The sequence below is a fragment of the Lithobates pipiens genome, unplaced genomic scaffold (assembly GCF_037356315.1).
Source record: "Lithobates pipiens isolate NorthernLeopardFrog02 unplaced genomic scaffold, aLitPip1_a1.2 Scaffold_18, whole genome shotgun sequence".
Lineage (NCBI taxonomy): Eukaryota > Metazoa > Chordata > Amphibia > Anura > Ranidae > Lithobates > Lithobates pipiens.
This window is the reverse complement of record NW_027507758.1, coordinates 480,876,409-480,890,149: the sequence shown is the minus strand read 5'-3', so window position 1 is coordinate 480,890,149 and position 13,741 is coordinate 480,876,409. Positions and strand designations below refer to the sequence as shown.

Here is a 13,741-nt window from a genome sequence, read left to right as displayed (position 1 = left end):
CTGCGCGACTCGCGCATGCACAGTAGGGAACTGGAAAGTGAAGTCGCAATGCTTCACTTCCTGATTCCCTCACCTAGAATGGCGGCGTCGGCAGCAGCCGAGCGATCGATCGGCCTCGGCTGTCGACATCGCTGGATCCTGGGACAGGTAAGTGCCCATTTATTAAAAGTCAGCAGCTGCAGTATTTGTAGCTGCTGGCTTTTAATAATTTTTTTCACAGTGAAATCCCTCTTTAAGGAGTAGGCCGGGAAACCGGCCACCGTGTCCTTAATAACCAATGGATGAGCCAACAACTGAATATAAAAGCAAGCATTGCCGAAAATAAAGCACGGAGTCCCCCTAAAAATCCATACTAGACCCTTATCTGGGCACGAAGCCTGGCAGGTCACGAAAAGTAGAGGACAAGCAAGGTCTCTTTAAAGAAACTCACCAAAAAATGCATCACATAGAGAACTTTCTTAAAATGACCCATAAAATAATTCTAGCCCACACAAAAGTAAATGCACCCATGGGGAGCCACCTATGCATGAAACTGTCACATGCGCTACACATAACATATCATTGCGCACAAAGTGAGATAAATAACAAAACCAGTGGTCCACAACCTCTCTACTACCAGGGACAGGCAGTGTGTAAGACAGCCCCTCTACAAAGCGGGGGGATATATTTGATTAGGACATAAATTGACTGTCCTAGACAAATGAGTCTTACTAGAGTCTGCATATGGGTTAGTGCACACTGTAGATGAGCCAAAAGCAGTCAGGGGACAGGAGTGATATTTCCAGGAAATAAATCAGAGCAAAGAGCAGGTCTCCTGGACAGAGTGGTTTGTCAGGACATACCACACACAACAATGTGTCAGTTAAAGAGTAAAAGTGATTGCAGGGACACTCCAGGACCCCCTAGAGGAAAAAAGGAGGGGGGCTGGAGTGAGCAGTTCAAACTTAACATTTACCAGCATAGTTGATCCAGAAATGCAAGAACTGAGCAAAACCATGAGGACACTAGATGGGTTTTGGGGGCAACCTGTCATCTCAAGGAGACTGGGGTGTTGCAACCTTAGTCTCACCTGTCCCCTGACACCTCTCTTCCCTCCCCTTATTTGTGACTACAGAGAGGGAAAGAAGTAGTGGCACTGGGGGAAAGGGAGCAGGTGTCCTCCATTGGTCAAAGGGTGGAGTGCAGGTTGGACTAGTTTTCTCCCCTGCCGCCCCCGCAGGCCAGAGACCACCACTGGTCCTGTGTCTCCAGGGGTTGGGGACCCCTGCTCTAAACTGATGACATGTTGCCAAAACAAATAGGAGGGGTGAATCTCTCCAATGGGGGCACAGACAGCAAGAGAAACTTGAAAGTGTCTAACCCACGGAAAGGCAACCTAAAGTACACATGCCAAAGTGTGCTAGCGTTACATTTTTCAGTGCCACCCAGAAGCATGTCAAGTGACGTGTGCAGTCTCAGACTGGCCCAAGGAAGGATCTCCCGATAGAAATTTGTTCTCTAAAATAGAAAGCCACTGATCCAGGGACAGATGAGAGATTTTGATTGGTGAAAATACACACATGGCAGCATGTGGCCAATCAGAATTCCTCTGATCCACCCCAGAAGCAAGCAGTGAAAGTAAAGTGAGGCTTCAACTGTAGTTATATTACTTTTCATGGTCCGCCCCTTTTTTTTCTCCCTGGTGATAGGGCCAGTAATATACTTCCTGTCTTAGGGTGTCACCACTCTGGATGAGGGAGAACTGGAGACACCTTTGGACAACAGCACTATCAGTCCAGGGAGAGGGGAGGGGGGGGTAGTGTTAGACTAGCAGAATCATATGGAATTGACTAACAAGTTAAAGCTGAACCCCAGCTAAATATTTTTTTTAACCACTTGCCGACCGCCTCACGCCGATGTACGTCATCAGAATGGCACGGGCAGGCATAAGCACATATATGTACGTCCTTTGCCTCCCGCGGGTCGGGGGCCCGATCGGGCCCCCGCCCGGTGCCTGCGGCGGTCGGTTTTCGTTCGGGAGCGATCCCGGACGAGGGGACGGCCATTCATTCATGGCCACCCCCTCGCGATCGCTCCCGACGAATGGAAATCCCCGGTGACATCACTTCCTCTCCTGTAATGTAAACACAGGAGAGGAAGTGATGTATTCTCTCCTCCGTGTCGGTATTTTTCGTTCCGACACGGAGGAGAGCGGATCAGTGAGTTGCACCAACACATCCCACACACAGTAGAACATGCCAGGCACACTCACACCCCCCCTTTACCCCCCGATCACCCCCCCAATTACCCCTGCCCCCCAGTCACAGTGACACCAATGTCATTTTTTTTTTTTTTTTTTTTTTTTTTGCATTGGTGTCATTTGTGACTGTAATAACTGTTAGGGCAGTTAGGGTTAGCCCCCTTTAGTTCTAATGTACCCCCCTAACCCCCCCAATAAAGGTTTAACCCCGTGATCACCCCCCGTCGCCAGTGTCACTAAGGCTGGGTTCACATTGCAGCGGTTTATGAGAACGAATGTGATTCGCACCGCACTGCAGTGCAAATCACATCCGATCTCTGTGCGATTCGAGTTCAGCCATTCGCCGCACCCGCCGCACCCGCCACACCCGCCGCACCCGCCGCAAATTCGCACGGGACCCTTTTTTTGGCCCGCAGCAGAATCGGATCGCATGGGTGTTCACACCATGCGATCCGAGTTTGCAGATCGCACTGCGATATGCGAACTGATCTGGGGGTGTCAGTAACATTTCACTGACACTCCCAGCAGTTCGCATAGGGCAGTGTGAACTGCCGCCGGGAGGCATGCGATGCGGGAACCCGCCGCGGATTCGCGGCGTTTCCGCATCGCTCCAGTGTGAACCCAGCCTAATAAGCGATCATTTTTCTGATCGCCGTATTAGTGTCACAGGTGACGCTAGTTAGGCAGGTAGGTATTTAGGTTCGCCGCAGCTTTTTATAGCGCTAGGGACCCCCATATACTACCGCATAAAGCCCCCTGATTGCCCCCTAGTTAACCCTTTCACCAGTGATCACCATATAACTGTTACAGGTGACGCTGGTTGGTTAGTTATTTTTTTATAGTTTCAGGGCACCCGCCATTTATTACCTAATAAAGGTTTAACCCCCTGATCACCCGGCAGGTGTCATTTGTGACTAATAACTGTTAGGGCAGTTAGGGTTAGCCCCCTTTAGTTCTAAGGTACCCCCCTAACCCCCCCAATAAAGGTTTAACCCCGTGATCACCCCCCGTCGCCAGTGTCACTAAGGCTGGGTTCACATTGCAGCGGTTTATGAGAACGGATGTGATTCGCACCGCACTGCAGTGCAAATCACATCCGATCTCTGTGCGATTCGAGTTCAGCTATACAGATAGTATGGCTGAATTCGTGTCGCACCCGCCGCAAACTCGCACGGGACCCTTTTTTTGGTCCGCAGCAGAATCGGATCGCATGGGTGTTCACACCATGCGATCCAAGTTTGCAGATCGCACTGCGATATGCGAACTGATCTGGGGGTGTCATTAACATTTCACTGACACTCCCAGCAGTTCGCATAGGGCAGTGTGAACTGCCGCCGGGAGGCATGCGATGCGGGAACCCGCCGCGCATTCGTGGCGTTCCCGCATCGCTCCAGTGTGAACCCAGCCTAATAAGCGATCGTTTTTCTGATCGCTGTATTAGTGTCACAGGTGACGCTAGTTAGGCAGGTAGGTATTTAGGTTCGCCGCAGCTTTTTATAGCGCCAGGGACCCCCATATACTACCGCATAAAGCCCCCTGATTGCCCCCTAGTTAACCCTTTCACCAGTGATCACCATATAACTGTTACAGGTGACGCTGGTTGGTTAGTTATTTTTTTATAGTTTCAGGGCACCCGCCATTTATTACCTAGTCTCACTAGTGTACCCCTAAATTTAGGGGTGTCTACTTTCTAAAATGGGGTCATTTGGGGGGGGGGGGTTTGTGCCATCTTGGCATTTTATGGCCTTCAAAACTGTAACGCCCTTAGAAAGCCTGAAGGCGGTGCTTGGTTTTTGGGGCCCCGTACGCGGCTAGGCTCCCAAAAAGTCCCACATATGTGGTATCCCCGTACTCAGGAGAAGCAGCAGAATTTATTTTGGGGTGTCATTTCACATATGCCCATGGCATGCGTGAGCAATATATCATTTAGTGACAACTTTGTGAAAAAAAAAAAAAGTTTGTAATTTTCCCGCAACTTGTGGCAAAATATAAAATATTCCATGGACTCAACATGCCTCTCAGCAAATAGCTTGGGGTGTCTACTTTCTAAAATGGGGTCATTTGTGGGGGTTTTGTGCCATCTTGGCATTTTATGGCCTTCAAAACTGTAATAGGTAGTGAGAAGTGAACTCAAAAAATTACGCCCTTAGAAAGCCTGAAGGCGGTGCTTGGTTTTCGGGGCCCCGTACGCGGCTAGGCTCCCAAAAAGTCCCACATATGTGGTATCCCCGTACTCAGGAGAAGCAGCAGAATTTATTTTGGGGTGTCATTTCACATATGCCCATGGCATGCATGAGCAATATATCATTTAGTGACAACTTTGTGAAAAAAAAAAAAAAAAAAAAAAAGTTTGTAATTTTCCCGCAACTTGTGGCAAAATATAAAATATTCCATGGACTCAACATGCCTCTCAGCAAATAGCTTGGGGTGTCTACTTTCTAAAATGGGGTCATTTGTGGGGGTTTTGTGCCATCTTGGCATTTTATGGCCTTCAAAACTGTAATAGGTAGTGAGGCGTGAAATCAAAAATTGACGCCCTTAGAAAGCCTGAAGGCGGTGCTTGGTTTTCGGGGCCCTGTACGCGGCTAGGCTCCCAAAAAGTCCCACATATGTGGTATCCCCGTACTCAGGAGAAGCAGCAGAATTTATTTTGGGGTGTCATTTCACATACGCCCATAGCATGTGTGAGCAATATATCATTTAGTGACAACTTTGTGTAAAAAAAAAAAAAAAATTTTTTTTTTGTCATTATTCAATCGCTTGAGGCAAAAAAATAAAATATTCAATGGGCTCAACATGCCTCTTATCAATTTCCTTAGGGGGTCTACTTTCCAAAATGGGGTCATTTGGGGGGGTTTTGTACTGCCCTGTCATTTTAGCACCTCAAGAAATGAGATAGGCAGTCGTAAACTAAAAGCTGCGTAAATTCCAGAAAACGTACCTTAGTTTGTAGATGTGACAACTTTTGCGCAAACCAATAAATATACAATTATTGACTTTTTTTTTACCAAAGACATGTGGCTGAATACATTTTGTCCTAAATGTATGACTAAAATTGAGTTTATTGGATTTTTCTAATAACAAAAAGTAGAAAATATCATTTTTTTTCAAAATTTGCGGTCTTTTTACGTTTATATCGCAAAAAATAAAAATCGCAGAGGCAATCAAATACCATCAAAAGAAAGCTCTATTTGTGGGAAGAAAAGGACGCAAATTTTGTTTGGGTACAACATTGCATGACCGCGCAATTACCAGTTAAAGCAGCGCAGTGCCAAAGTGTAAAAAGACCTCTGGTCATTTACCAGCAAAATGGTCCGGTCTGAAAGTGGTTAAAGCAGAGCTAAACTCCACAATACTTATGTCCTGTCGACAGTCTGACATCTTCTACTCTGCTTCTTCCGGGTGCCAGGCTGAGGCTGTTCTCACTAGCTGCTACGTGATAAGGTTAATCCTGCAAATGCACAGGAGTGAAGACATCCTGTAACAAAAGCACTGTGCCACAGTGTTGATTGAGCTGTGCAGCTCAGTGCAAGTTTCACAGAAAGCCTAGAGCAGGCAGGTAGATTTCTTTTTTACTGAAGAGACATTGCATGTCGCTTCTGCAATAAACAACCTGCCTGCTCGCAGCTTTCAAAAGCAGGAACGTAGATCTGTTTTAAGCCATTATGGCAACATTTTTTTCTTTCGGGATAAAAGATTGACAAATATAAGCTGACCATTGTAATCTCCTCTGCCAGTGTTAAAGAGGAAGTAAACCCTGATGAGTTTACTTCCTCTTTCATTCCCTGCAAAGGCAAAGCCTAATGGACTACTATGCATCGCATAGTAGCCCATTATGTGTCACTTACCTGACACAGGAGCCAGCGAAGTCACCGCTGTCCCCTGTAGTTCGGCGCATCCATCTTCTCGGTGGGTCTCGCAGCTCCGCCGCTGTCATTCAGCGAAGCCGCGATGACGTCACTCCCGCGCATGCGCGCGGCATTGCGCAGCATCTTCGTCATCGAGGGTGCCACGCTCAGTGCGCCGCTGTCCACGGCGCATGCGCCCGTCTTCGGGCAAATATCTCCTAAACCGTATAGGTTTGGGAGATATTTCTTGGACCTACAGGTAAGCCTTAATCTAGGCTTACCTGTAGGTCAAAGTAGTTTGTAAGGGTTTACACCCACTTTAAAAGCAGAGTTTTACCCATAACAATTATATAGATATTATATATACTCTTTAGCAAGGAACATACAGCCCACGTTAAAAACTTCCCTTTTCCTTCCCAGCCTTTTAAGAGCTTCTGCATGCTGAGAAGCAGGCATTCGGGTCAGATGACCGCTGTGAATGGCTGCCACAGCATTCAAATGACCAGAAAGCTCCCAACTGCAAGTATGCAGCGATATCACCTTTGTGATAAAAGCACACTACATCGCCCCCTGTCACCAGGCTCTGTATGCCAAAGTGCTTCAGTTTAGTATGTGGGCAAGTGTGACTAGGCCTTTAACCGCAACACTGTAAAGCAGGGCTCGACAAAACCCGGGAGCCAGGTCACATTTGCGACTAGAATTAGCGACCTGGCGCAGCACAGCTGGGGGTATCCTTTCTCCATGGATCCCCCCAGCGGCCGTAATTTAGGCCACGGCTTTGAGGCCTTCTGCGGTCCTATGATTCCTTCTGGAATCTGGCGCCTTCTTGTGGTTGCTGTTGGTATGACAACCAGCAATGCTAATGGAGCTTCCTCTGTTTTTTTATTGCCTGCCTATCTCCTTCCCTTTATTTAGAACCCCCTAAACCAGGGCTTGACAAATTTGCTTAGACTCTAGGAGCCAGCTGAAAGAGTTAGGAGCAGTTATTTAAATCCTCTAACCAGCGCCCAGAACTGCATGTCTGGGGCATCAGACAATAAGAATTGCTCATGCCTGATGCCAAGAGAAAAAGACAATATAAAAAAAGAAAAAAAAACAACTTTTGTTATAAGTTTTTGCAAATAAGTTTTTTTCTCCTTCACTGATGTGCTTTGATAGGCGGCACTGAGGTTGGAACTGATGGGCACTGGCAGGTGGCATTGATGGACACCAATAGGCAGGTGGCACTAACTGGCATTGGCAGGTTGAACTGCTTGGCAATAACTGGCACAGATTGGCAAGTGGCACTGGATGGTTTCACAGCCAATAGTGTAACTGTATGCTCCCTGCAGTGCTGCACGGAGAGAGAGAGAGAGAGAGAGAGAGAGAGAGAGAGAGAGAGAGAGAGAGAGAGAGAGAGAGAGAGAGAGAGAGAGAGAGAGAGAGAGAGAGAGAGAGAGAGAGAGAGAGAGAGAGAGAGAGAGAGAGAGAGAGAGAGAGAGAGAGAGAGAGAGAGAGAGAGAGAGAGAGAGAGAGAGAGAGAGAGAGAGAGAGAGAGAGAGAGAGAGAGAGAGAGAGAGAGAGAGAGAGAGAGAGAGAGAGAGAGAGAGAGAGAGAGAGAGAGAGAGAGAGAGAGAGAGAGAGAGAGAGAGAGAGAGAGAGAGAGAGAGAGAGAGAGAGAGAGAGAGAGAGAGAGAGAGAGAGAGAGAGAGAGAGAGAGAGAGAGAGAGAGAGAGAGAGAGAACACATTCAGCGTGATGTCAGAAGACGGGACCCAGCAGCTATCCAGCCAATGATTGGGCTGCTTAAGAAAGGGGAGGGGGCCACATACACATATTGGCCCGCCCAGATCCCACCATCGGCTGGTGTTGGAAAGCTGTGTCCCGCCCACCCCGACATTCAGACTCAATTTTGACAGCTCCTCTCTAAACACATTTTAACACACTGCGGCGCTGCTCTGCCAACAGTGTGTGGAGAAGGGAGGAAGATGTCAGAGGCTGCTGAGCTGCTCTTCCTGCTCCATCCCAACTACCAGACAGTGCTCTGTGTCTGGAGGCACCAGACGCAGAGCAACAGAGGCACCTGTCAGTGACAAAAACCCAGGAGCCAGGGCACAACTTCTAGTCGCAACGGCGACTAACACCCTAGAGAATAAAATGGTGGTGGTTGCAATACTGTCTGTCACGCCGTATTTGCGCAGCGGACTTACAAGCGAACAGTAGTTAGCCCAATTTTTTTTATATTGTTAAAGATAATGTTACGCCGAGTAAATTGATACCCAACATGTCACGCTTCAAAATTGCACCCGCTCATGGAATGGCGACAAACTTTTACCCTTTGAAATCTCCATAGGCGACGTTTAAAAAAAATTCTACAGGTTGCATGTTTTGAGTTACAGAGGGAGTAGACCTCCTCTAACTCAAAATATGCAACCTGTAGAATTATTGGCTAGAATTATTATTATTACTCTCGCTCTACCGATCACAGCGATACCTCCTATGTGTGGTTTGAACACCGCTTTAATATGCGGACGGGACAGGGCGTGTTTAAAAAATGTTTTTCTTTTTTCTAACTTTTTTATTTTATTTTTCACTGTTCTTTTAAAAAAAAAAAATTGTGTCACTTTTATTATTACAAGGAATGTAAAAATCCCTTGTAATAGAAAAAGCATGACAGGTCCTCTTAAATATGAGATCTGGGGTCAGAGAGACCTCAGATCTCATATTTACACTAAAATGCAATAAAAAAATAAATGGTCATTTGAAAAAAAAAAATAAATAAAATGTCCCTCTAAGAGATATGGGCAATGACTTGGAGACCTGTCCCCTCACTCGTCTCCATGTCAGGCCAGGGACAGGTCAGGATCGCCGTTACCGACCTGGCTCCTAACTTTTTAGGCTGGCTCCTAGATTCCAAGCAAATTTGTCATGCCTTGCTGTAAAGGAGTGGTTGTAAAGACAAAGTTTTTCTACCTTAATGCATTCTTCGCATTAAGATAAAAACCTGCACGAGAAACTCAGCTGTCCAGGACTCCCCTGCTCATTGGCTCCTCAGAGAGCAGCACGGCACCATTGGCTGCCACTGTGGTCAAAGTCTGCTAGCCAATGAGGAGAGCAAGGGCACAGCTCTGTGTGAATGGACACAGGGAGCTGCAACTCATAGCAACTGCTTGCTGTGGGGTCAGGAGCACCGAAGAGGCATCTGGGCTGCTCTGTGCAAAACCACTGCACACAAAAAAAAACATCTTATAAAAAAAAAAAAAAAAAAAAAAAAAGGTCGGACATTTGGCGTGTGTATGTATGTATGTATGTATGTATGTATATGTCGACCGTAAACTTGGCAACGGGCCAACTCCTGATCAACGCTCTCAGATCTGCACTCACTGCCATACAGTGTTTGGGGGGGTGGCATCATCTCCCAGTCAAAACACAATAGCTTAGTGGAGGAGATCGCTGTACTAATGTTGGATGGTTAGTAGTGTCTCCGACCAGAGCTGACAGTTTTTTTTTTGTTCAACCCGATGGGTTGTGCAAAAAAAAATAAAAAAAATTCTAGTATGTACCCAGCTTAAAGCGATAATAAAGTCCCTTTTTTTAATCACTTTAAGCTGGGTACACACTAGAAGTTTTTTTGCACAACCCATTGGGCAGAACGAAAAAAAAATAAAAAAAAATAAAACTGTCAGCTCTAGTCGGAGACACAGCACTAACCATCCAACATTAGTACAGCGATCTCCTCCACTGAGCTATTGTGTTTTGACAGAGATGATGCCAATGGCGGTGAGATCAGATCTAAGAGCGTTGATCAGGAGTCGGCCCGTCCCCGAGTTTACAGTCAACATATAAATACACACATGCACCAAATCTTCGACTTTTTTTTTTTTTTAAACCAGCCGATGCCTCCCAACAACCAACCCACGCGTGCCCGGCTTTAGGGCGAGTTTACACATAAATGCAGTGCGGGAAAGGCACATTCCTAACATGTTTCCTGCACCACTTTCAAAAAGTCCCCCCTTAGCGATTTACTGCAGGTGCCAACACAGATCACAAAGTGCATTTGTGGGCACCAGAACTACAGTATCATGTGGTCTGGGGCAGTGCATTTTTTTTCTAAATTAGTTAATGTGCTAATTTTCTTGCATTGTGGTGCGATTTGCAGCCCATTCATTCAAAACAGCACGGCAATGCACAAGAACACGGACCACATTCCTACAGGATTCTGTTTTGAACTCTGCCTGCATGGAAATGGAAAGAGTTGTACTACAGGTATCACACAATTACTACAATACATTGGAGGAAATATACTAAAACAGGAGCAGGCAGAATCTGAAGAAGCTGTGCAAGGCAACCAACCAGCTTCTCTCTTCAGCATGTCTTGTTGAGCTTTTACTAAAAGCTAGAAGTTGATTGGTTAGCATGCACATAAACTCCAGAGACTGGCTGCTTTTTAAGTTGTCAGTGTATTTCACCAGTGGACTATTAAACCGATGGAAAGAACCAGCTAAAGCACCTTTGCTTACTCCAGCGTCGGCTACGACAAGCACCTCCCTGCCAGAGTCCATAGGCCTCAGTGAGGCCGCCTCCATGACACCCCTCAGCCTTCTCACTTCCACACACACTCCGGAAGGTGAAAGGAAGCTCTCCGCTCACCACACAGGCATGGCGGACATATTGTCCTCAATGGCGTCAACTTTCTGTCTCATTTGGGCGTACCGGAGACGAGTGTGGACGCTCTACAGCAAAGGGAACCCACCGCCTCTCAATTCATAGAGACCCGGTCGTGTACATGAAGCTAATAAGGAAAGATACAGTCCGAGTACCGCTCCCCGGTCAACATTTAGCTCTTACACACCCCTTACGGCCACGACTCTGCTGCCTACACCGTTCTTCAAGCCGTTCCTTTCCGGTTCCGGTCGCGGCCTTTCTCTCTCAGCCGTGCTAAACCGCGGTCGGCCATTAATCACGTGACCTTACTGTGCCCGCCCCTTCCTACACCATACAACACTCGCTGCTGCAAATCACGCTTGCAGACTTTTTTTTTTTTCCCCCAATTTGTGAACTTTATTAACAACAACAACAAAAAAAACTCATACAGACTGGTGGTTAATTTTGGAGGGCCTCAAGTCCATGATACAAGAGATGGTCATAGACTGCAGCCCCTGACATCACAAAAGGACCGCACGTACAATAGGGTTGCCACCTTTTCTTTAAGTCAAACCCGAACACTTTAGCGCCACGCAGCAATTTTTTTTAATAGTATAAACTATACATATATTTTGCTATTAAATAACATTTCTAATCATATGAGGTTAATCACAAGAGTTCCCCTTTACATCAGAGTCCGCAGAGTTCCTCTTTTACATCTGAACTCACAGAGTTCCCTTTCACTGTAAGGGGGGGGGGGGGGGACTCTGCAGACTCTGATGTAAGGGAGAACTCTGGGGACTCTGTCATAAGGGATGCTCTGGGAACCCTGATTTAAGGTGGAACATTGAGACCTCTGATGTATGGAGAAGACTCTGATGTAAGGGGGAACACTGTGGCCTCTGGTGTAAAGGGGAACTCTGATGTAAAGGGTGCTCTGAGAACCCTGACTTGCCTTAGTGTATTCACTCACTCACTCACTCCTTGGCAGTCAGCACCTTCAAATTTCCAGCCCCAACTTTCCATTTCTGAGGCACAGCGCCGGGGATTGGAGTGTGGGCAGACACATAGGTGTAGGAGTGTTTGGGGGGGGGGGGTGGAAGCTGCAGGGAAGCCATAGTCAATCTAAATAATGTGTCCGGGTTTCAGGCAGTCTGAAACCCGGAGGCATGATTCGAAACCCGAACTGTCCGGGTGAATCCTGGACAGGTGGCAACCCTAACATACAATTCAGTGTTAAACTGGCTACAAATTATACTATTGTATTGTAAATGTTCCTTTAGATTTACCGAAATCATATAACATTATGTCAAAACTAAACACTTTCAAATTATATTTATTCAGGCAGGCCTTTGTACTACATAGTTGAAGTTAAGTCTAAAGGAAATTGAACAAAAAAAAAAGGAATAATGTGTAGCCAGTTTTAGAGACAGCAGATGTTCAACAGGATTTAATCAACGTCTATGGCAGTGATGGCGAACCTTGGCACCCCAGATGTTTTCGAACTACATTTCCCATGATGCTTTGGCACTCTGCAGTGTAGCTGAGCATCATGGGAAATGTAGTTCCAAAACATCTGGGGTGCCAAGGTTCGCCATCACTGGTCAATGGGCATGAAACAAGGGATGGTCATGTTACAATAGATGATCAGAGACTGCAGATATGAGACATGCTACAAGAAATGGTCAGAGACTGCAGACATGATACAAGAGATGATCAGAGACTGCAGACATAATACAAGAAATAATCAGAGACTGCAGACATGATACAAGAAATGATCGACGACTACAGACATGATACAAGAGATGATCAGAGACTGCAGACATGATACAAGAGATAACATAAACAAAAAGAGTCATTGGCGCACAAACGAATATTCCCTTTGTTAAGAACAGTTATCCATATATTAAGATACTCGTTATTTAAGATGATGTCCAATCGTTGGTATCAATGTGCAGCTGTTAAACCACTTTGGACTTGGTGGAATAAGACAAAAAATAAACAATCAAAAAACAGCGCAACAAAGAGACTTGTGATATGGTGTGAGAAAACACATAAAAAACATTTATTAAATATGAAGAAAACAATGACAAAGACATCTGATCCTCCTGGGATCTTAAAAGCATAAAAACCATCAATCATAAAAAGATATATAAACTGACAGATGTTTTGTGATGAATCACCCCTGGAGTCTTTTGTTTGTGACTTTAGGATGATAGAAAAGCTGCACTGCCACCAATCAGCTGGAATATGGGGGACTTGGTAATTGTGAACAATCCTCCAGAAAGGGGAGAGGAAAAAGTTGATAAAGTGCAGATGAATGGAACTATGTTCCTGGAGTCACTCACTGTTAGTAGATGGACTGTGGCGCTGCCGCTCTGAGCCTGTGTAGTGGAGGGGAGATGTTCTATCCTGCTCCGTGTGTTAATGCAGACTCTGGGACGGAGGTGCGGTGCACGCTGAGTTGTATAGACTGAAGTTGGGCGCGAGGTGGCGTCCGCCTAGCGTGACTGAAGACCTGGAGCGCAATGCACAAGTCTGACGTGTCGTGCCGTCTGTCCGAACGGCTGGGTGTCACGTGAAGAGCTCCGTAGTGAGGAGGGTTGCCATGCCGACTGACCTGCTTACATGTTTCGCGCGCATGCGCTTTTTCAAAGCTAGGGCGGCATAAGGCAAGGAATAAGAGGCATTGGGTTGTGTGAAGGGGGCGGAGAAAGTGAGGTGGGCTGGATTAACCCTTTGTGTGTAGATTTGGGCTGGAGGTGTTTAAGCATTGATATGTGTCTATGTGGAAAGTAGTTAGCTGGGAAAATACTGAGGAATGGATAGGTGTGTGGGATAAAAAATATATATATATGTAAAAAGAAGTTTTTATCTACATAAAAAATCTATATATAAAAAAGGAAAAATCTACACATAATGAAAGAAAATAAAAGAAGGAATATTTAAAAAATATATATATATAAAAAATATATATATATAAAAAATGGGGAATGAAAATGTATTGGAGAAATTTATGAATATATAAAAAG

General features: G+C 45.9%; 1 protein-coding gene across 2 annotated transcripts in view; it reads right to left on the bottom strand.

Annotated features, from left to right (window-relative positions):
* The window catches only part of WDR33 (WD repeat domain 33), a 195,731-nt gene extending 184,682 nt beyond the window's left edge, over window positions 1–11,049 (bottom strand). The window contains exon 1 of one of the 2 annotated variants that reach the window (XM_077488410.1): window positions 10,918–11,049. Coding sequence is in view for 1 of the 2 variants with exons in the window: in XM_077488409.1 (XP_077344535.1) it covers window positions 10,576–10,651 (76 nt within the window). In the remaining variant the exon portion in view is untranslated. Of the gene's footprint in view, window positions 1–10,575; window positions 10,703–10,917 lie in introns of those variants that run through there. The other variant, XM_077488409.1, reaches the window with a different exon arrangement.
* Between the last annotated feature and the right edge of the window lie 2,692 nt (window positions 11,050–13,741).